This window comes from Nerophis ophidion, linkage group LG06, assembly GCF_033978795.1.
Source record: "Nerophis ophidion isolate RoL-2023_Sa linkage group LG06, RoL_Noph_v1.0, whole genome shotgun sequence".
Classification (NCBI taxonomy): Eukaryota; Metazoa; Chordata; class Actinopteri; order Syngnathiformes; family Syngnathidae; genus Nerophis; species Nerophis ophidion.
In genome coordinates, this window is record NC_084616.1 from 20591785 (window position 1) to 20616618 (window position 24834).

Sequence of the window (24834 nt, forward strand, 5' to 3'; positions counted from 1 at the left end):
CCAACTCATATGGAAACGGGGTTTGTATATGTATATATATATATATATATATATATATATATATATATATATATATATACAGTATATGTATATATATATATATAGATATATAGATATACACATATATATATAGTTTATGTATATATATATATATATATATACATATATATAAATATGTATATATATATATATATGTGTATATATACATATATGTATGTATATATATATTTGTATGTATGTATATATATATGTATGGATATATATGTATACATACATATATATATATATATATATATATATATATATATATATATATATATATATGTATATATACATATATATATGTATGGATATATATGGATATATATGTATACATACATATATATATATATATATATATATGTATATATACATATACATATATATATATACATGTATATATATATATATATATAGTTTATGCATATATATATATATATGTATACATACATATACATATATATGTATATATATATATATATATATAAATATGTATATATATGTGTATATATACATATATGTATGTATATATATATTTGTATGTATATATATGTATATATATATATATATATATATATATATATATATATATATATATATATATATATATAGTGGAGAAAACTCAAAATGTGCAATATTTTCCCACAAAAAAGGTTGGAAGTGGGATATTGGATGTGATGTAATTGGAGCCTTAAATATGTATATAATTCATATTAACATAATTTCTTGAGCAATGAGTTTAAAAATGTTTTAAGAAATAACTCATATACATATGAGTATGATGTAATAATAATAATAAATAATAATGTATGAGTAAGTGGTGACCTGTCCAGGGGGTACGCTGCCTTCTGCCCGAAACGCAGCTGAGATTGGCTCCAGCGACCCTCTGCGACCCCGAAAGGGACAAGCGGTAGAAAATAGATTGATGGATGAATGAGTATACTCATATACATTAATTGTACTTGTAACACCCACATATCTATAGATCAACTTCATCTGTCTACATAAAGTTAAAATATATACATATATATATATTTTTTATGGGAAAAACACAAAATATGCCATATTTTCCACTAAAAAGGCGCAAAGTGGAAAATTTAATGAGTATGTACAAAACCCAAAACCAGTGAAGTTGGCATGTTGTGCAATTCGTAAATAAAAAGAGAATACAATGATTTGCAAATCCTTTTCAAATGATATTCAATTGAATAGACTGCAAATACAAGATACTTAATGTTTTTTTTGCAAATAATCATTAACTTTGAATTTAATGGCAGCTACACATTGCAAAAAACGTTGGCACAGGGGAATTTTTACCACTGACAACACTCAGTAAATGTTTGGGAACTGAGGAGACCAATTTTTGAAGCTTTTCAGATGGAATTCTTTCCCATTCTTGTTTGATGTACAGGTTAAGTTGTTCAACAATCTGGGGTCTCCGTTGTGGTATTTTAGGCTTCATAATGGACCACACATTTACAATGGGGGACAGGTCTAGACTACAGGCAGGCCAGTCTAGTACCCGCAGTCTTTTACTATGAAACCACGCTGTTGTAAAACGTGGCTTGGCATTGTCTTTCTGAAATAAGCAGGAGCGTCCATGATAACGTTGCTTGGATGACAACATAGGTTGCTCTCAAACCTGTATGTACCTTTCAGCATTAATGGTGCCTGCACAGATGTGTAAGTTACCCATGTCTTTGGCACTAACACACCCCCATACCGTCACAGATGCTGGCTTTTGAACTTTGCACCTAGAACAGTATTGATGGTTCTTTTCCTCTTTGGTCCAGAGGACACAACGTCCACAGTTTCCAAAAACAATTTGAAATGTGGACTCCTCAGACCACAGAACACTTTTCCGCTTTGCATCAGTCCATCTTAGATGATTTCGGGCACAGCGAAGCCGGCAACGTTTCTGGGTGTTGTTGATAAACAGGCATTTGCTTTGCATAGTAGAGTTTTAACTTGCTTTTACAGATGTAGCGACCTACTGTAGTTACTGACAGTGGTTTTCTGAAGTGTTCCTGAGCGCATGTGGTGGTATCCTTTACACACTGATGTCGCTTGTTGATGCGTGCATCAACATGCAGTGATTTCTCCAGATTCTCTGAAACCTTTGATGATATGACAGACCGTAGATGTTGAAATTAATAAATTCCTTGCAATAGCTCATTGAAAAAATATTGTTCTTAAACTGTTAAGACAATTTGCTCACGCATTTGTTCACAAAGTGGTGACCCCCGCCCCATTCTTGTTTGTGAATGACTGAGCATTTCATGGAAGCTGTTTTTAAACCCAATTAGGCACCCACATGATCCCAATTAGCCTGTTCACCTGTGGGATGTTCTAAATAAGTGTTTGATGAGCATTCCTAAACTTTTTCAGTCTTTTTTGCCAATTGTGAAAACATGTTGCAGGCATCAAATTCCAAATGAGCTAAAATTTGCAGAAAGTTTTCCAGTATCTTGTCTTTGCAGTCTATTCAATTGAATATAGGTTGAAAAGGATTTGCAAATCTTTGTATTCTGTTTTTATTTACATTTTACACAACATGCCAACTTCACTGGTTTTGGGGTTAGTAAATAATTTATAGCCACATTGATTTTGATTCATATTTTTTTCCAACAATGACAGTAAAAAAAAAAAAAAATCACACTAGAGGTCTCGGGGACCCAAATGGGCCCCATTTATAGAAGTGTTAAAAATAAGCCATACGTCAATAAATATTATTTTTTACTTTCAACACTTAAATCTCTTGATCAACTTCAGATCTAATTGTCAATTATAACTTTTCATCATTTTTGAGCAAAGTCAGTTTTAACAACAACAAGAAAAACAGTCTGCATGGCATCTTTGTGTTATTAAAGTCAAAATTGCAACATTTTTTTGTTACATTTCACCTGTTTGCTCTTTTTTCCCACTTGTTATGTTTTGATTTGCGATAATATTTTTTTTTTAGAATGTACCACGGTGCCGTTAAAGAACGAGCTGCGGGGGGGGTGGGGGCAAATGGCCCCCGTGCCGCACTTTGGACACCCCTGGGAGTTGGGAGCATGAAACAATGTCACCTGGCACACAAGACATTCACCAAGAATGTTCTAGAAGAAAAGCATCTGGTCCATGAAAAATGTTTCTCATACTTGAGGTAGACGCCTTTCACTTGGGCACCAGCCCGCGGGATTGTGGGTAAATTGGGGATGTCAGATTTTGAAGGCTGCATGAAGCGCCGTGGGACTGCTTGCCTGTTCTTGAGCGACTGAAAGGTAAAAGTATACTAAGGTATTGCGAGTACAATTCAGAGTACTTCCATGAGGTTTGGTGGACTCACCTGGACTTGTGTCTCCTAAGACCGCCTCCGGCACTGCTGAGTGGTTCAAAGTCAGCATTGCACTCGGACGCGTCCACCTCCAGGTCCTCCTCGTCCTTCAGGGCGTCCTTCAGGGCTGCCACAACCTTCGGAGCGATGACGGGCTGCTGGTAGTTTTTGGTGGTCCGAGAGGGAAGGTCCATGTCCAGGAGGAGCAGGTTTTCTGCCTGGGCGGGGTAGACCGAGACAAAACAGGACAATATTTGGTCGCAACTACCAACTGGTCACATCGCTAAGGCGCAGGGGTGTCCAAACTATTTCCATTGAGGGCCGCACACTAAAAAATGGAAGCATGCGGGGGCCATTTTGATACTTTTCATTTTCAAAAAACAATTCTATTGATTTTTTTTTTTCAACCTTTAGGGCTGCGCTCAAGTTTGGTCTTGGAGGACTCGGAAAGGTCGCAGTCATTGAAATTAAAAAAATTACATATATACATTTAAATTGTGTGTGTATATATATATGTGTATGTATAGATGTGTGTGTGTGTTTATATATTATATATATATATGTATGTGTATATATGTATATATGTATACTGTATATACAGACATATATGTATTGTATATGTATATGAAAATAAGTCATAAGTAAAAGTAATATTACATGTATATATATATACAAACTAATATATATGTATGTATATATACATGTGTATATATATACATATATAGATATATATATATGCATATATATGTATATATACACACATATATATATATATATACACATATATGTATATATATATATATATACATACATATATGTGTATATATATACATATATAGATATGCATATGTATGTATACATACACATATATATATGTATTTACATATATATACACAGTATGTATGTATATATATTTACATATATATTAATGTAGTTATACATACATATATGTATATATAAATCCATCCATCCATTTTGTACCGCTTGTCCCATATATATATATATATATATATATATATATATATATATATATATTTATATATACATGCATGTATACATGTATACATGCATGTATACATGTATGTATAGATGTAAACCTGTATGTATACATGTATGTATACATATAAATATATAGAACATCAATTTAAATGCATTCATATCAAGTGTGGCCCTGTTAAAATTTTGAAAAATAAGTCATGTATTTTTATTTTCCCATTCGACGCTTTAACTTCTAGCTCAGATTCAGATTGTTTTTTTTTTATTTCAACATATATACAGTTGCAACATGATGTCACCTTTATAATTTTTTTTTTTTAAATTGTCCAAAAGCTCAACTTCAGGTCTATGTCTTGATACAAAGTATTATTTTGTATGCTTTACACCATTTATGCCAAAACCCTATTTTATATGACAAACATACAAATTATGCAATATTTCCCCCCCAAAATGTGTCAATAATTCCTGACATTGATTTTGATTAATTGTTATTTTTTGAGCAACGAATTTTAAGGAAAGAAAAAAAAAAAGACTGAATGGCATCTTTGTGTTATTAGAGTCAACACAGCTACTTTTTAACGTTATATTCCACCCGTTTGCTCTTTTATTCCAGTATTTAGTATTTTCAGAATGAGCTGTGGGTTGATAAAAAATGGCCCCTGCTCCGCACTTTGGACACCCCCCTGACCAAGAGCATAATCCTGCAGATTCATTCTGGAGTCAACTGCGATGATCAAGTATGTTATACTTTGTATGACGATCTAGCAAAGGACAAAAGGTAAAACTACTTTAAAATGTAATCCTTCGGCGGATGCAGAGGAACGTTTTTGTTCGAGGTGTGTTTGACATCTGCAGAACCTGAATTCCAAGAGTAGGACGTGCCGCTCACCTTGTACCTCATGTCAAGACTAATCATCATGGCCATGAGCGCGTGATGACTGAGAGGCCGTCTGAATCCAACAGCTGACTGAGGCCTGCTCAGCATCTGACGATCGCTGTTGGAGGAGCACAGCTGCAACATTATGTCAAGTATGGCAAGATGTCAACTGCTTCCTTTACTGCATGGGAGCATGAAGAGGTGGGGGATATAATCCATTTTTACATGCATCGTATTTCGAATATATAGAATCGATTATACAAAACCCAAAACCAGTTAAGTTGTGTAAATGGTAAATAAAAACAGAATACAATGATTATCAAATCTTTTTCAACTTATATTCAATTGAATAGAATGCAAATACAAGATATTTAATGTTCCAACTGAGAAACCTCCTTTTTTTTTTGCAAATAATCATGAACTTAGAATTTAACGGCGGCGTCACATTGCAAAAAAGTTGGCACAGGGGCATTTTTACCACTGTGTTACATGGCCTTTCCTTTTAACAACACTCAGTAAACATTTGGGAACTGAAGATACCAATTTTTGAAGCTTTCCAGGTGGAATTCTTTCCCATTCTTGCTTGGTGTAAAGCTAAACTTGTTCAACAGTTCGAGGTCTCCGATGTGGTATTTTAGGCTTCATTTGCGCCACACATTTTCAATGTGGCTTGGCATTGTCTTGCTGAAATAAGCAGGCGCGGCCATGATAACGTTGCTTGGATGGCAACATATGTTGCTCCAAAACTTGTATGTACCTTTCAGCATTAATGATGCCTTCACAGATGTGTAAGTAAGTTACTCATGCCTTGGGCACTAATACACCCCCATACCATCACAGATGCTGGCTTCTGAACTTTGCGCCTATAATAGCCCGGATTATTCTTTTTCTCTTTGTGCCGGACGACACGACGTCCACAGTTTCCAAAAACAAAATTGGAAATGTGGACTCGTCAGACCACAGAACTCTTTTCCACTTTGCATCAGTCAATCTTAGATGAGCTCGGGCCCAGCGAACCCGGCCGCATTTCTGGGTGTTGCTGATAAATATTCTACGTTCAAGGTACTCAAAGTGCTTTGACACTACTTCCACATTTACCCATTCACACACACATTCACACACTGATGGAGGGAGCTGCCATGCAAGGCGCTAACCAGCACACATCAGGAGCAAGGGTGAAGTGTCTTGCTCAAGACACAACGAGGTTGGTACTAGGTGGGGATTGAACCAGGGTCCCCCGGGATGTGCACGGCCACTCTCCCACTGCGCCACGCCGGCCTTCGCTTTGCATGGTGGAGTTTTACCTTGCACTTACAGATGTAGTGACAAACTGTAGTTGCTGACAGTTTTTTTCTGAAGCGGTCCTGAGCGCGTGTGGTGATATCCTTTACACACTGATGTCTGTTTCTGATGCAGTACCGCCTGAGGGATCGAAGGTCTGTAATATCATCGCTTACTTGGAGTGATTTCTCCAAATTCTCTGAACCTTTTGATGATATATTAGATGGTGAAACCCCTAAATTTCTAGTTGAGAAATGTTGTTCTTAAACTGTTTAGACAATTTGCTCATGCATTTGTTCACAAAATGGTGACCCTCGCCCCGTCCTTGTTTGTGAATGACCGAGCATTTCACGGAAGCTGCTTTTATACCCAATCATGGCACCCACCTGTTCACAATTAGCCTGTTCACCTGTGGGATGTTCCAAATAAGTGTTTGATGAGCATTCCTCAATTTTCTCAGTCTGTTTTGCCACTTGTGTCAGCTCTTTTGAAACATGCTGCAGGCATCAAATTCCTATTGAGCTAATATTTGCATAAAATAACAAGGTTTTCCATTTCAAACATTAAATATCTTGTCTTTGCAGTCTATTCAATTGAATATCGGTTTAAAAGGATTTGCAAATCATTGTATTCTGTTTTTATTTACTATTTTCACAACGTGCCAACTTCACTAGTTTTGTACATAAATGAATGATGCATCAACAGATTGAGAGGACACACAAACAAGTCACAAAATGATCCAAAGTAGTCACGCAAAAATGAATATATACAACAGTATCAATACTTACAATAATTCCAACATAACAGTGAATACAAATCCCTCATTTACATTGTCATTCCCGCCATGTTGGTTTGGAATTGTATTATTATTGTATTAAAAAAAAAAAACATCAGGATAGTAGCTCTTGAATCGTAATCGTGAGGTGGCCAAAGATTCCCACTTTTTAGTAGGACGCCTATTTGGGATTTGTCCTTGAATCCGATCTACACGTAGACCTGCAGTGACCATTCCGATTTTTTGCTCATTTGATGTGTAATGTCAGTACTTTTGTGTTTTTCTCTGAATTTGAATCTACAAAGTAGCCATAAAGTGCAGGAGCCGAAATGTACGCACTCTTACTTCTTGGATTTTCGAAAACACTTTGAGGAAATGTTGACTCGGGCTGGCCGAAATTCTTCAAATTGCCACAAAAACTCACCAGGAGAGGGACCTACTGGGAGAGGAGCCACGTTTATTTCCGTAAACATACGACAGCGCATGCTCCAGGGTGTGTGACGTCATGCGAACACATGGCACACTTCTCAGGAATATAGTCTGTGGCGCCCCCCAGAGGCAGAAGAGAACATTTCGCCCACCTCCCAACTCTCGGCTGCAACAATTAAGTTAAAGTAGATAGATAGATGGGTTGTACTACCCATGATTTTAACACACACTAGGTGTGGCGAAATAATTCTCTGCATTTGACCCATCACCCTTGATCACCCCCCGGGAGGTGAGGGGAGCAGTGAGCAGCAGCGGTTGGCCGCGCCCGGAAATAATTTTTGGTGATTTAACCCCCAATTCCAACCCTTGATGCTGACTGCCAAGCAGGGAGGTAATGGGTCCCATTTTTATAATTTTTGGTATGACTCGGCCGGGGTTTGAACTCACGGCCTACCGATCTCAGAGCGGATATATATGGTAATATACAACCATCCATCCATCCATTTTCTACCCTTGTCCCTTTCGGGGTAGAGGGGGGTGCCGGAGCCTATCTCAGCTGCAAATGTTTTACAGTTTTGTAAAATGTACTTTTTTTCCCCATGAATTTAGTCAAATAACTTTTGAAAAATTCATCTGTATCTATAAGGAAACAAAAACATATAGAAAGAAATATAGATAATATATATCAACATTGCTTTTATTTTCTGTCACAGAAAAGTTTTGAAGTAGAGATGTCCGATAACGGCTTTTTTGCCGATATCCCGATATTGTCCAACTCTTAATTACTGATTCCGATATCATCCGATACTGACTTATACAATCGTGAAATAACACATTATTATGCCTAATTTTGTTGTGATGCCCCGCTGGATGCATTAAAGAATGTAACGAGGTATTCCAAAAATAAATCAACTAAATTTATGGGAAAAAATGCAGACATTGCACTGCCTTATTTATTATTGTAGTCACAAAGTGCATTATTTTTTTAACATGCCTCAAAACAGCAGCTTGGAATTTAGGACATGCTCTCCCTGAGGAGGTTGAGGTGGGCGGGGTTGGGGAGGGGGCCGGGTTGAGGTGGCGGTGTAGGGGGAAACGGGGGGTGTATATTGTAGCGTCCCGGAAGAGTTAGTGCTGCAAGGGTTTCTGGGTGTTTGTTCTGTTGTGTTTATGTTGTACTACGGTGCGGAAGTTCTCCTGAAATGTGTTTGTCATTCTGGTTTGGTGTGGGTTTACAGTGTGGCGCATATTTGTAACAGTTTTAAAGTTTTTTATACGGCCGCCCTCAGTCAGGCCTGTTGACCAAGTATGCTTTGCATTCACTTAAATGTGTGAAAAGCCGCAGATATTATGTGACCGGGTCGGCACGCAAAGGCAGTGCCTTAAGGTTTATTGGCGCTCTGTATTTCTCCCTACGTCCGTGTGCACAGCTGTGTTTTGAAAAGTCATAAATCTTACGTTTTCAAACCGATACCGATAATTTTAAAAGACCGATATTACATTTTAAAGCATTTATCGATTTTTTGTCCAATATTTTCGGGCATCGTTAGTTTGAAGTGCATAAATCTGCCTGGAAAAAAAAATTGACCGACTTGAACAATTTGATATTGGAAAAAAAACAATAACATGTACTCAATTATTAATTATAATTTCAAATAATAATAATAATAAAAAAAATATTTAAACCTACAAAACAAAAATGAATTTCAAAAATGTGTGCTGTATTTTATTTTTATGAAAACGAGGAAATCAGCTACAAATTTGTAATGTGTAGCTTTTTTACTGCATGATACTGATAAAGCACGTTCACAATGCCCCCCTTGGTGTTGCGCCATACCATGCAAACTGCAATTGAATGAAAAAAAATAAACTAATTGATATTTTTTGATCATGCATTTCTGTCCACAGCTGGATGGCAAAAAAAGCAAAATGTCTCCACGTGTGGACGTTATTTTAATGTCCGTGTGGAAGTGGACAAACACGACTAAGAGTTGTCTATTACAAAGATGTGTGTGTCTTTGTGCGACACAAACATGGGACTCACTCCTCAACACGAGTGATGGCTCTCATCTTCCAGCGCTCGCCGTCCTCCACAAAGTAGGCTCTGTTCACCACTTTCTTCTTGTCCTCCGACGGAATGAAGTTTTCAATCAGAAGCGTCCTCGAAGAAAAACGATCAGTCAAAACATGGCAATGGGAAAACTTCAGTGCAGATCACAGGTGTCAAATTCAAGACCCGGGGGCCAAATCTGGCCCGCCACATCATTTAATGTGGACCACCTAATCATTGTAGCGTGGACTGCCACATAATTTTAAGCTAGCCTGTATAATTTTAAAGTAGCACAACATCTAATTTTAATGTAGCTCGCCAAATCCTTTTAATGTTAACCGCCACATCATTTTATGTGGACCACCAGATAATTTTTATCTGGCCCTTCCCATAATTTTAACGTGGCACACCATATAATTCTGATGTAATCCGCCATATAAGTTTTTGTGGACCACCAGATAACTTTAAACTGGCCCTTTCCATAATTTTAATGTGGCACACCATATAATTCTAATGTGGTCCGCCACATAATTTTATCGTGAGCCCTCCCACAATTTTAAAGTGGCACACCATATAATTCTAATGTATTCCGCCACATCATTGTACGGTGGCCCACCACATCATTTTATTTGGCCCCTCCCACAATTTTAAAGTGGCACACCATATAATTGTACTGTATTCCGCCACATCACTTCATTGTGGACCACCAGATCATTTTAAGTGGCCCCTCCCTTAATTTTAAACTGGCACACCATAAAATTCTAATGTATTCCGCCACATCATTGTATGGTGGCCCACCACTTCATTTTATTTGGCCCGTCCCACAATTTTAAAGTGGCACACCATATAATTGTACTGTATTCCGCCACATCATTTTTTGTGGACCGCCACATCACTTCATTGTGGACCACCAGATCATTTTAATGTATCCCCTACCTTAATTATAATGTGGCACACTATATAATTTTAATGTATCCGCCACATCATTGTATTGTGGCCCACCACTTCATTTTATTTGGCCCCTCCCACAATTTTAACATGGCACATCATATATTGTAATATAATCCGCCACATCATTTTTTGTGGACCGCCACATCACTTCATTGTGGACCACCAGATCATTTTAACCTGGCCTAACCATAATTTTAAAGTGGCACACCATATAATTCTAATGTGGTCCGCCACATTATTTTATCGTGACCCTTCCAACAATTTTAATGTGGCACACCATATAATTCTAATGTAATCCGCCACATCATTTTTTGTGGACCACCACATCATTTTATCATGGACCAGCACTTCATTTTATCGTGGCCCCTTTCACAATTTTAATGTGGCACACCATATAATTGTAATGTATTCCGCCACATCATTTTTTGTGGACCGCCACATCATTTTTTGTGGACCGCCACATCACTTCATTGTGGACCACCAGATAATTTTAACCTAGCCCTACCCATATTTAATGTGGTCCGCCACATCATTTTATTGTCACCCCTCCCACAATTTTACCGTGGCACACCACATAATTCTAATGTATTCCGCCACATCATTTTTTGTGGACTGCCAAATCATTGTAATGTGGCCCACCACTTCATTTTATTTTGCCCCTCCCACAATTTTAAAGTGGCACACCATATAATTGTAATGTAATCCGCCACGTCATTTTTTCTGGACCGCCACATCACTTCATTGTGGACTATCAGATCATTTTAACTTGTCCCTTCCCATAATTTTAATGTGGCACACCATGTAATTCTAATGTGGTCCGCCACATTATTTTATCGTGGACCAGCACTTCATTTTATTGTGGCTCCTCTCAAAATTTTAATGTGGCACACCATATAATTCTAATGTATTCCGCCACGTCATTTTTTTGTGGACCGCCATGTCACTTCATTGTGGACGACCAGTAATCTTAATCTGGCCCTTCCCATAATTTAAGGTGGCACACCATATAATTCTGATGTAATTCGCCACATCATTTTATCGTGACTCCTCCCACAATTTTACTGTAACACACCATATAATTCTAATGTATTCCGCCACATCATTTTTTGTGGACCGCCACATCATTGTATTGTGGCCCACCACCTCATTTAATTTTGCCCCTCCCACAATTTTAACGTGTCACACCATATAATTGTAACGTATTCCGCCACATCATTTTTTGTGGACCGCCACAGCACTTCCTTGTGGACCACCAGATCATTTTAAACTGACCCCTCTCTTAATTTTAAAGTGGCACACCATATAATTCTAATGTGGACCGCCACTTCACTTTATTGTGCACCACCAGATCATTATAATCTGGCCCCTCCCAGAATTTTCAATCAATCAATGTTTATTTATATAGCACTAAATCACAAGTGTCTCAAAGGGCTGCACACGCCACAACGACATCCGGGGTACAGAGCCCACATAGGGGAAAGGAAAAACTCACCCCAGTGGGACGTTGGTGACAGTAACTATGAAAAACCTTGGAGAGGACCGCATATGTCTTACAGTGGCCCATCCCAGAATTTTAAAGTGGCACACAGTATAATTCTAATGTGTTCCGCCATATCATTTTATGTGAACCACCACATCATTTTACGATGGACCACCAGATCATTTTAATCTGGCCCCTCCCATAATTTTAATATAGCACACCATATAATTCTAATGTATTCCGCCACATCATTTTATTGGACCACCAGATCATTTTACTGTGGCACACCATATATTTCTAATGTAGCCTGCCACTTCATTTTATGTGGACCACCATTTAATTTTAGTCTGGCCCGTCCCATTATTTTAATGTAGCTCGCCACATCATTTCATTGTGGACCACCAGATCATTTTAAAGTGGCCCCTTCCCATAATTTTAATGTGACACAAAATGTAATTATAATGTAGCTCGCTACATCATTCTATCTGGACATAATTTTTCTGTGGACCACCACTTTATTTTATTGTGGACTACCTCTTCATTTTATAGTGGCGCATCCCATAATTTTAAAGTGGCACACCATACAATTCTAATGAATCCTGCCACATCATTTTACTATGGACCACCACTTCATTTAAAACTGGCCCTTCCCATAATTTTAAAGTGGCACACCATATAATTTTAATGTAGCTGACCACATCATTGTTAATGTGGACTACCACATAATTTTACTGTGGACCTCCACTTCATTTTAATGATGACCACCACTTAATTTTTAATGTGGCAGATCTCATAATTTTAATATAGCTTGCCACATCATTTTACTATGGACCACCAGATCATTTTAAAACGGCCCCTCCCATAATTTTAACGTGCCACACCATATATTTCTAATGTAGCCTGCCACATCATTTTATGTGGACCACCATTTAATTTTATTCCGGCCCGTCCCATTATTTTAATGTAGCTCGCCACATCATTTCATTGTGGACCACCAGATCATTTTAAAGTGGCCCCTTCCCATAATTTTAATGTGACACAAAATGTAATTATAATGTAGCTCGCTACATCATTCTATCTGGACCGCCACTTCATTTTACTGTGGACAACCAGTTCATCATAACTTGGCCCCTCCCATGATTTTAACGTGGCACACCATGTAATTCTAATGTAGCCTGCCACAGAATTTTATTGTGGACCAACACTTCATTTTAAAATGGCCCATCCCGTAAATTTAAAGTCGCACACCATTTCATTCTAACATGGTTTGCCTTGTCATGTTATTGTGGCCCACCGCGTCATTTTATAGTAGAGCGCCACTTCATTTTAAAGTGGCCAGTCCCATATTTTCAATGTGGCACACCATATAGTTCTACTTCACATCATTTTAAGTGGCCTGCAAAAATGTTTGGGAATAAAAAAAAACAATTATGAGATCGCTGAAGGAAAGGATCAATTGGTCTACATTAGTGTTAAATTAAAGTACACAGTAAGTAATCGGATCAGATTATCTACTCTGTACTTGTTTTCTCAACAGCGGATTTTTCTGGTGATAAGTAGGTCAGTAGGTCAGTAGGTCAGCAAGCTCCATACTTGAGTTTAAGATCCTTGGTGAGTTCGTTCTGGGTCTGTTCCAGTTCCTGGCGTGAGCTGATGTGTGCTTCCTGAATGTCATGAATTTCTGCCTTGACTGCCTCCAGTTTGGCAAACAACTAGAGAGCATTCATCAGAACCGTTAAAGTATAATCGACCAATACTAGCAGAACCACGGCTCAGTTACCTTCTTCACTTTCTTGGTTTTGATATCGACTTCCTGCTGCAGTGAACTGTAAGTCTCCTTGAGCTCCAGAGTCTCTTCGTCGCGACATTCCATCTGTTGTCGCATCTCTTGCTCCCTCGATTTCTGGAAGGAAGGAAAGGAGTGGACTATACGGTACAGCGTAAAAAACGTGTTAGTACTCGGGTCGTGCCGTTTGGTATCGGTATCAGTCGATTTCTGTGGAAGTGTGGGATTGTCCAATGCCAATTAATGCCCCCTGGGGATACATTATTTTTGTTCCCTCGACTGACAAAGACGGCTAGCGGCTAACTGTGTACGTTATACACAGTGTGGAGCCGCTCCTCTAAGGAACATTTGCTTTGACGTCTCCTCCAAGAGTCTGAGAAAGGAATGGTGGAACATTGACGTGAGGTCCTAAAATATTTAATTTTCACGTGTTTCCTACGTTTTTGTCAACTATTTATTTTGCAACCGTCTATTTTGGCGACTAATTATGGCTTTTTGATGGCGTTCTGGTCGGGTGGATGCGATCGGAGTGTTCAGACTGCAGTCTCATTCGATACAAACCCGATTTATACCCTCATACAAAATCGGCCTGGGTCGGGCTTTGCACTGTTCACAGCGGCATGAAAAAATCCGATACATGTCGTAATCTGGGCAAAAAAATCGTAATTGACCTGCAGTGTGAACGAGACCTAAATTAATAATCGGCAAAAAAAGTAAGTTTCTAACAAGTATTATTATTAGGGCTGTGAATCTTTGAGGAACGCACGATTCGATTCAATTCTTGGGGTTAACGATTCGATTCAGAAACGATTCTCGATATAAAATCCATACATCCATCCATTTTTCTACTACCGCTTGTCTCGTTTGGGGTATCAATACTTTGTTAATATCATTGGGTGCCAGTTTTATGATTTACTACATTCCTCCATAAAGTTGATAAAAACCTCTGATACATTTCTAAGTCACTTAAAAGAAACCCGGTTTTGTTGAATAAAATTCTATCCAAACATTGAATTAAGTCAAACACAAATTAGAGAAGCATCCAACACTTTTCTAAAAAAAATCTGTACCGCAGGTGTAAATCATCTCCATCAAAAATATGAATTGTCGGAGAGACCGGACAGGACAGATTAAAAAAAAAAATTAAAATAAAAAATAATACTAATTGATTTTTTTTTTAATCGATTAAGAGTAGTCACAAATAACAAACGTGTTTCATTCGAAAATTCCTTTTTTTCACACTCCTACTATGCTGTACATTATTACTACATTACTTCATGAATAAAAAAAAATTAAAAAATATGTATATATATATATATATCCATCCATCCATTTTCTACCGCTTATTCCCTTTGGGGTCGCGGGTGGCGCTGGTGCCTATCTCAGCTACAATCGGGCGGAAGGCGGGGTACACCCTTGACAAGTCGCTACCTCATCACAGGGCCAACACGAATAGACATCATTCACATTTACATTCACACACTAGGGCCAATTTAGTGTTGCCAATCCCCAGGTGCATGTCTTTAGAAGTGGGAGGAAGCCGGAGTACCCGGAGGCAACCCACGCAGTAACGGGGGAGACATGCAAACTCCACACAGAAAGATCCCGAGCCCGGGATTGAACCCAGGACTACTCAGGATTTTCGTATTGTGAGGCAGACACACTAACCCCTCGACCACCGTGCTGCCCTGTATATTATATATATATATATATATATATATCCATCCATCATCTTCCGCTTATCCGAGGTCGGGTCGCGGGGGCAACAGCCTAAGCAGGGTTACCCAGACTTCCCTCTCCCCAGCCACTTCGTCTAGCTCTTCCCGGGGGATCCCGAGGCGTTCCCAGGCCAGCCGGGAGACATAGTCTTCCCAACGTGTCCTGGGTCTTCCCCGTGGCCTCCTACCGGTTGGACGTGCCCTAAACACCTCCCTAGGGAGGCGTTCGGGTGGCATCCTGACCAGATGCCCGAACCACCTCATCTGGCTCCTCTCGATGTGAAGGAGCAGCGGCTTTACTTTGAGTTCCTCCCGGATGGCAGAGCTTCTCACCCTATCTCTAAGGGAGAGCCCCGCCACACGGCGGAGGAAACTCATTTCGGCCGCTTGTACCCGTGATCTTATCCTTTCGGTCATGACCCAAAGCTCATGACCATAGGTGAGGATGGGAACGTAGATCGACCGGTAAATTGAGAGCTTTGCCTTACGGCTCAGCTCCTTCTTCACCACAACGGACCGGTACAACGTCCGCATTACTGAAGACGCCGCACCGATCCGCCTGTTGATCTCACGATCCACTCTTCCCTCACTCGTGAACAAGACTCCTAGGTACTTGAACTCCTCCACTTGGGGCAGGGTCTCCTCCCCAACCCGGAGATGGCACTCCACCCTTTTCCGGGCGAGAACCATGGACTCGGACTTGGAGGTGCTGATTCTCATTCCGGTCGCTTCACACTCGGCTGCGAACCGATCCAGCGAGAGCTGAAGACCCCGGTCAGATGAAGCCATCAGGACCACATCATCTGCAAAAAGCAGAGACCTAATCCTGCGGTTACCAAACCGGAACCCCTCAACGCCTTGACTGCGCCTAGAAATTCTGTCCATAAAAGTTATGAACAGAATCGGTGACAAAGGACAGCCTTGGCGGAGTCCAACCCTCACTGGAAATGTGTTCGACTTACTGCCGGCAATGCGGACCAAGCTCTGGCACTGATCGTACAGGGAACGGACCGCCACAATAAGACAGTCCGATACCCCATACTCTCTGAGCACTCCCCACAGGACTTCCCGAGGGACACGGTCGAATGCCTTCTCCAAGTCCACAAAGCACATGTAGACTGGTTGGGCAAACTCCCATGCACCCTCAAGAACCCTGCCGAGAGTATAGAGCTGGTCCACAGTTCCACGACCAGGACGAAAACCACACTGTTCCTCCTGAATCCGAGGTTCGACTATCCGACGTAGCCTCCTCTCCAGTACACCTGAATAAACCTTACCGGGAAGGCTGAGGAGTGTGATCCCACGATAGTTGGAACACACCCTCCGGTCCCCCTTTTTGAAGAGAGGAACCACCACCCCGGTCTGCCAATCCAGAGGTACCGCCCCTGATGTCCACGCGATGCTGCAAAGTCTTGTCAACCAAGACAGCCCCACAGCATCCAGAGCCTTAAGGAACTCCGGGCGGATCTCGTCCACCCCTGGGGCCTTGCCACCGAGGAGCTTTTTAACTACCTCAGCGACCTCAGCCCCAGAAATAGGAGAGTCCACCACAGATTCCCCAGGCACTGCTTCCTCATAGGAAGACGTGTTGGTGGGATTGAGGAGGTCTTCGAAGTATTCCTTCCACCTGTCCACAACATCCGCAGTCGAGGTCAGCAGAACACCATCCGCACCATACACGGTGTTGATAGTGCACTGCTTCCCCTTCCTGAGGCGGCGGACGGTGGTCCAGAATCGCTTCGAAGCCGTCCGGAAGTCGTTTTCCATAGCTTCCCCGAACTCTTCCCATGTCCGAGTTTTTGCCTCCGCGACCGCTGAAGCTGCACACCGCTTGGCCTGTCGGTACCTGTCCACTGCCTCCGGAGTCCTATGAGTCAAAAGGACCCGATAGGACTCCTTCTTCAGCTTGACGGCATCCCTCACCGCTGGTGTCCACCAGGGGGTTTTAGGATTGCCGCCCCGACAGGCACCAACTACCCTGCGGCCACAGCTCCGATCTGCCGCCTCGACAATAGAGGTGCGGAACATGGTCCACTCAGACTCAATGTCCAGCACCTCCCTCGTGACATGTTCAAAGTTCTTCCGGAGGTGGGAATTGAAACTTTGTCTGACAGGAGACTCTGCCAGACGTTCCCAGCAGACCCTCACAATGCGTTTGGGCCTCCCAGGTCTGTCCGGCATCCTCCCCCACCATCGCAGCCAACTCACCACCAGGTGGTGATCGGTAGAAAGCTCCGCCCCTCTCTTCACCCGAGTGTCCATAACATGAGGCCGCAAATCCGATGACACAACTACAAAGTCGATCATGGAACTGCGGCCTAGGGTGTCCTGGTGCCAAGTGCACATATGGACACCCTTATGTTTGAACATGGTGTTTGTTATGGACAAACTGTGACGAGCACAAAAGTCCAATAACAAAACACCACTCGGGTTCAGATCCGGGCAGCCATTCTTCCCAATCACGCCTCTCCAGGTTTCACTGTCATTGCCAACGTGAGCGTTGAAGTCTCCCAGTAGGACAAGGGAATCACCCGGGGGAGCACTTTCCAGTACTCCCTCGAGTGTACCCAAAAAGGGTGGGTACTCTGAACTGCTGTTTGGTGCATAAGCACAAACAACAGTCAGGACCCGTCCCCCCACCCGAAGGCGGAGGGAGGCTACCCTTTCGTCCACCGGGTTGAACTCCAACGTACAGGCTTTGAGCCGGGGGGAAACAAGAATTGCCACCCCAGCCCGTCGCCTCTCACTGCCGGCAACGCCAGAGTGGAAGAGGGTCCAATCCCTCTCGAGAGAAGTGGTTCCAGAGCCCTTGCTGTGCGTCGAAGTGAGTCCGACTATATCCAGCCGGAATTTCTCGACTTCGCGCACTAGCTCAGGCTCTTTCCCCCCCAGTGACGTGACGTTCCACGTCCCAAGAGCTAGCTTCTGTAGCCGAGGATCGGACCGCCAAGTGCCCTGCCTTCGGCTGTCGCCCAGCTCACAATGCACCCGACCTCTATGGCCCCTGCTATGGGTGGTGAGCCCATTGGAGGGGTGACCCACGTTGCCTCTTCGGGCTGTGCCCGGCCGGGCCCCATGGGAACAGGCCCGGCCACCAGGCGCTCGCCATCGTGCCCCACCTCCGGGCCTGGCTCCAGAGGGGGGCCCCGGTGACCCGCGTCCGGGCGAGGGAAATCTGGGTCCATGATGTTTCTTCTTCATATAGGTCTTCGAGCTGCTCTTTGTCTGATCCCTCACCTAGAACCTGTTTGCCTTGGGAGACCCTACCAGGGGGCTTTATGCCCCCGGACAACATAGCTCCTAGGATCATTGGGACACGCAAACTCCTCTACCACGATAAGGTTGCAGCTCAGAGAGGAGTATATATATATATATATATATATATATATATATATATATATATATATATATATATATATATATATATATATATATATATATATATATATATGTTATGATCCACTGCCCGGATCATTCCATGTTGTAGTTTGTTCCGTTTTTGTATTACATCCTGTTTTTGACTTCCTCAGTTCCTGTTTTAGTCTGTTTCCATAGCAACGTATTATTTTCACCTGCCGTGGTTTCCAGACGCACACCTGTTTTGTGAATCACCACCCTTATTTAAGCCTGCCTTTTCTGTTCATTCATCTCGCACCCTAGTAAGTGATTGACGCTGTTTGTGTTTCACTTCAGTAACAATTCCTATTTCTATGTGTTTTCTTGCTAGCTTTCACGCTAAGCCTTTTGTTCCTCTAGCTCTCATGCTAGTAGTTTTTGTTTTCCCTTTTGTGCCTCCGTGCAAGTTTGTTTGTTATTTCCCTAGCTCCCATGCTCGCGCTTTTAGTTCTTTTCTAGCTCCCATGCTGGTTCTTTTTGTTTTGACTAAGTCTGTTATCATTTGTTGAATAAATCAATCTTTTCTTACCGTACGCTGTGTTCGTTGCCCGACTGCATCCTTGGAAGAATAATCCCGCATTACAATGCCCAGCAAGCGTTACTATACATAGATATATATATTTGTTATTGTTTTTATTTTTATCTGTCCTGTCAAGCCAGACAAAATTGTTTTATTTTAGCAGGAATGGCAATTCTTATTTGTAACAATTCTTAATCGTTTATAAAAATAAATACATAAATAAAAAAATTCCAAATACTAAATAAAAATACAAATATACATACATATTATACAGAATGAATGGCAATTCTTATTTGTAGCAATTCTTAATCAATTAAAAAATATATATTAACGTATATAAAATAGTTTCTCTCGTTTTGAGGAAATAACATTAGAGGAATTGTTACAACGTGTAAATGGAATAAAACAGACAACATGTTTACTTGACCCTCTTCCTGGGAAACTGATCAAGGAGCTCTTTGTATTATTAGGTCCATCAGTGCTAAATATTATAAACTTATCACTCTCCTCGGGCACTGTTACCCTAGCATTCAAAAAAGCGGTTATTCATCCTCTTCTTAAAAGACCTAACCTCGATCCTGACCTCATGGTAAACTACCGACCGGTGTCTCACCTTCCCTTTATTTCAAAAATCCTCGAAAAAATTGTTGCGGAGCAGTTAAATGAACACTTAGCGTCTAACAATCTATGTGAAACCTTTCAATCCGGTTTCAGGGCAAATCACTCCGCGGAGACAGCCCTCGCAAAAATGACTAATGATCTATTGCTAACGATGGATTCTGATGCGTCATCTATGTTGCTGCTCCTCGATCTTAGCGCTGCTTTCGATACCGTCGATCATAATATTTTATTAGAACGTATCAAAACACGAATTGGTATGTCAGACTTAGCCCTGTCTTGGTTTAACTCTTATCTTACTGATAGGATGCAGTGTGTCTCCCATAACAATGTGACCTCGGACTACGTTAAGGTAACGTGTGGAGTTCCCCAGGGTTCGGTCCTTGGCCCTGCACTCTTCAGCATCTACATGCTGCCGCTAGGTGACATCATACGCAAATACGGTATTAGCTTTCACTGTTATGCTGATGACACCCAACTCTACATGCCCCTAAAGCTGACCAACACGCCGGATTGTAGTCAGTTGGAGGCGTGTCTTAATGAAATTAAACAATGGATGTCCGCTAACTTTTTGCAACTCAACGCCAAAAAAACGGAAATGCTGATTATCGGTCCTGCTAGACACCGAACTCTATTTAATAATACAACTCTAACATTTGACAACCAAACAATTAAACAAGGCGACACGGTAAAGAATCTGGGTATTATCTTCGACCCAACTCTCTCCTTTGAGGCACACATTAAAAGCGTTACTAAAACGGCCTTCTTTCATCTCCGTAATATCGCTAAAATTCGCTCCATTCTGTCCACTAAAGACGCTGAGATCATTATCCATGCGTTTGTTACGTCTCGCCTCGACTACTGTAACGTATTATTTTCGGGTCTCCCCATGTCTAGCATTAAAAGATTACAGTTGGTACAAAATGCGGCTGCTAGACTTTTGACAAGAACAAGAAAGTTTGATCACATTACGCCTGTACTGGCTCACCTGCACTGGCTTCCTGTGCACTTAAGATTTGACTTTAAGGTTTTACTACTTACGTATAAAATACTACACGGTCTAGCTCCATCCTATCTTGCCGATTGTATTGTACCATATGTCCCGGCAAGAAATCTGCGTTCAAAGGACTCCGGCTTGTTAGTGATTCCCAAAGCCCAAAAAAAGTCTGCGGGCTATAGAGCGTTTTCCGTTCGGGCTCCAGTACTCTGGAATGCCCTCCCGGTAACAGTTCGAGATGCCACCTCAGTAGAAGCATTTAAGTCTCACCTTAAAACTCATTTGTATACTCTAGCCTTTAAATAGACTCCCTTTTTAGACCAGTTGATCTGCCGTTTCTTTTCTTTTTCTTCTATGTCCCACTCGCCCTTGTGGAGGGGGTCCGGTCTGATCCGGTGGCCATGTACTGCTTGCCTGTGTATCGGCTGGGGACATCTCTGCGATGCTGATCCGCTTCCGCTTGGGATGGTTTCCTGCTGGCTCCGCTGTGAACGGGACTCTCGCTGCTGTGTTGGATCTGCTTTGGACTGGACTCTCGCGACTGTGTTGGATCCATTGTGGATTGAACTTTCACAGTATCATGTTAGACCCGCTCGACATCCATTGCTTTCCTCCTCTCTAAGGTTCTCATAGTCATCATTGTCACCGACGTCCCACTGGGTCATTATTGTCACCGATGTCCCACTGGGTGTGAGTTTTCCTTGCCCTTATGTGGGCCTACCGAGGATGTCGTGGTGGTTTGTGCAGCCCTTTGAGACACTAGTGATTTAAGGCTATATAAGTAAACATTGATTGATTGATTGATTGATAAATATATATGTATGTATATATATATATGTGTGTGTATATATATATATATATTTATATGTTTGTGTATACATGTGTATATATATATTGTTTTTTGTTGTTGTTTTTTTTAACCGATTAAGAATTTTTACAAATAACAATTGCCATTCATTCTAAAAAAAAAACAATTTGACACCCATAATATGTAACATACAAGCAGGAGCAGACAAAAAGGCATGCTAATGGCTAAACTAGCCGCTAAGCAAGAGAAGAAACAAGTGCGTTGTAAAGTTCAGGAAGTGCAGATGGAAGCGCGTTACCGCAGTAGGTCCGCAGTTATTAACAGAAAATGACAAAAAGCTAAGTATTTAAAATAGTAGTAAATGGTAGTTTTTACTTGTGTTTACTTATTGTGTACTATTCACTTTGTTTGGATCAAACTACAAAGGAACTATATCAAGATATTGTGTTGATATTGTCGCACTATTTATAGCACTCAGCATAAATACATTTCAACATTTACAGTTAGGACATGTGATCGATATCAATGATCAGAATTGGCTTCAAAATAACACTGAACGGAACAGAGTTTGTACAAAATACAAAACCAGTGAAGTTGGCACGTTGTGTAAATGGTAAATAAAAACAGAATACAATGATTTGCAAATCTTTTTCAACTCATATTCAATTGAATAGACTGCAAAGACAAGATATTTAATGTTCCAATTGAGAAACTTAATTTTCTTTTGCGAATAATCATTAACTTAGAATTTAATGGCAGCAACACGCTGCTAACAAGTTGTCACAGGGGCATTTTGACCACTGTGTTACATTACCTTTCCTTTTAACAACACTCAGTAAACGTTTGGGAACTGAGAAGACACATTTTTGAAGCTTTTCAGGTGAAATTATTTCCCATTCTTGTTTGATGTACAGCTTAAATTGTTCAACAGTTCAAGGTCTCCGTTGTGGTATTTTAGGCTTCATAATGCGCCACACATTTTCAATGGGAGACAAGTCTGGACTACAAGCAGGCAAGTCTAGTACCTGCACTCTTTTACTATGAAGCCACGCTGTTTCTCGCGGATTGACATTGTCTTGCTCAAATAAGCAGGGGCGTCCACGATAACGTTGCTTGGATGGCAGCATTTGTTGCTCCAAAACCTGGATGTACCTTTCAGAATTAATGGTGCCTTCAAACATGTGTAAGTTACCCATGTCTTTGGCACTAATACACCCCCATACCATCAAAGATGCTGGCTTTTGAACTGTGCGCCTAGAACAATCCGGATGGTTCTTTTCCTCTTTGTTCTAGATGACAAAACATCCACAGTTTCCAAAAACAATTTGAAATGTGGACTTGTCAGACCATAGAACACTTTTCCACTTTGCATCAGTCCATCTTAGATGAGCTCGGGCCCAGCAAAACCGGTAGCATTTCTGGGTGCTGTTGATAAATGGCTTTTGCTTGCAGCGTATAGTTTTAACTTACACTTAAAGATGTAGCTAAAAACTGTAATTACTGAAAGTGTTTTTTGAAGTGTTCCTGAGCCCATGTGGTGATTTCCTTTAGACACTGATGTCGCTTTTTCATGCAGTACCGCCTGAGGGATTGAAGGTCTGTAATATCATCGCTTACATACAGGGATTTCTCCAGATTCTCTGAACCTATTATTGATGATATTACGGACCGTAGATGGTGAAATTAAAAATTTAATTCCTTCCAATAGCTGGTCAAGAAATGTTCTTAAACTGTTGGGACAATTTGCTCACGCATTTCTTCACAAAGTGGTGACCCTCGCCCCATCCTTTTTTGTGAATGACTGAGCATTTCATGGAAGCTGCTTTTATACCCAATCATGGCACCCATCTGTTCCAATTAGCCTGTTCACCTGTGGGATGTTCCAAATAAGTGTCGGGTGAGCATTCCTCAACTTTCTCAGTCTTTTTTGACACTTGTGCCAGCTTTTTTAAAACATGTTGCAGGCATCAAATTCCTAATGAGCTCTAAGTATCTTGTCTTTGTAATCTATCCGATTGAATATAGGTTGAAAAGGATTTGGTAATCATTGTATTTTGTTTTTATTTACGATTTACACAACGTGCCAACTTCACTGGTTTTTCATTTTGCACACGGATTGATGCCAAGATGTACGATGCAGTCATACAGCGACTTATTCCTACCTGCTCTGCTATTTCTTGCCTTTTCTGCTCCAGCATCCTCTGCTGCTCATTGGTATGATCCACAATGTCCTTGCCTCCGACCAGAAGTTTACTCTCCATGGTCTGCAGTGGGAATAAATAATAATGGCTGGTTTAGCTACATCAGAGGGGTGACATGCTGGAAACACCTACGGCTGCTGTTCCAGTACAGTAGAATTGCACCAAGTTGTGCTAGTACTCGTGTTGGAACATCCAAGTCAAGTGCTGCTAGGGAAAGGGACAAAATGTGTTGTTTTAAAGACTGTCTGCATCAGGGGAGCCCAAAGTGGGGCTCAAATCTGGCTTGTTGATTCGTTTGGTTTGGCGGGCCATAAGGTGATTTCTCAAATGTATTCATACTGACCTTCTTTTAAGATCACCAACGATGTCCTAAGCCATTATTCAAATTGGATATCAGTCCGATATCAACAACAACAAACACAAGTGTCAGATTATATCGGCTTGCATCTAAACGTTCTGATTTTAGCTCCAATACAAGCAGTCCTGCAACATGTGTACTTGTGCGTGATATCATGTGCGATACAAGTCGTCCGGCAGTGTGTTTACTTGTGTGTGATACAATGTGCGATACAAGCCGTCCGGCAGTGTATTTA

The 24834-nt window shown here is 40.9% G+C and overlaps 1 protein-coding gene across 3 annotated transcripts in view; it reads right to left on the bottom strand.

Annotated features, from left to right (window-relative positions):
• Positions 1 to 2698: 2698 nt before the first annotated feature.
• The window catches only part of LOC133554353 (kinesin-like protein KIF3B), a 33795-nt gene continuing 11659 nt past the window's right edge, over positions 2699 to 24834 (bottom strand). For all 3 annotated transcript variants that reach the window (XM_061902973.1, XM_061902970.1, XM_061902972.1), the window contains exons 3-9: positions 24203 to 24304; positions 13978 to 14100; positions 13791 to 13909; positions 9761 to 9877; positions 5244 to 5349; positions 3371 to 3576; positions 2699 to 3298 (exon numbers count right to left, since the gene is read on the bottom strand). In XM_061902973.1, the coding sequence (XP_061758957.1) occupies positions 3199 to 3298; positions 3371 to 3576; positions 5244 to 5349; positions 9761 to 9877; positions 13791 to 13909; positions 13978 to 14100; positions 24203 to 24304 (873 nt within the window). In that variant the 3' untranslated portion in view covers positions 2699 to 3198. The remainder of the gene's footprint in view (positions 3299 to 3370; positions 3577 to 5243; positions 5350 to 9760; positions 9878 to 13790; positions 13910 to 13977; positions 14101 to 24202; positions 24305 to 24834) is intronic.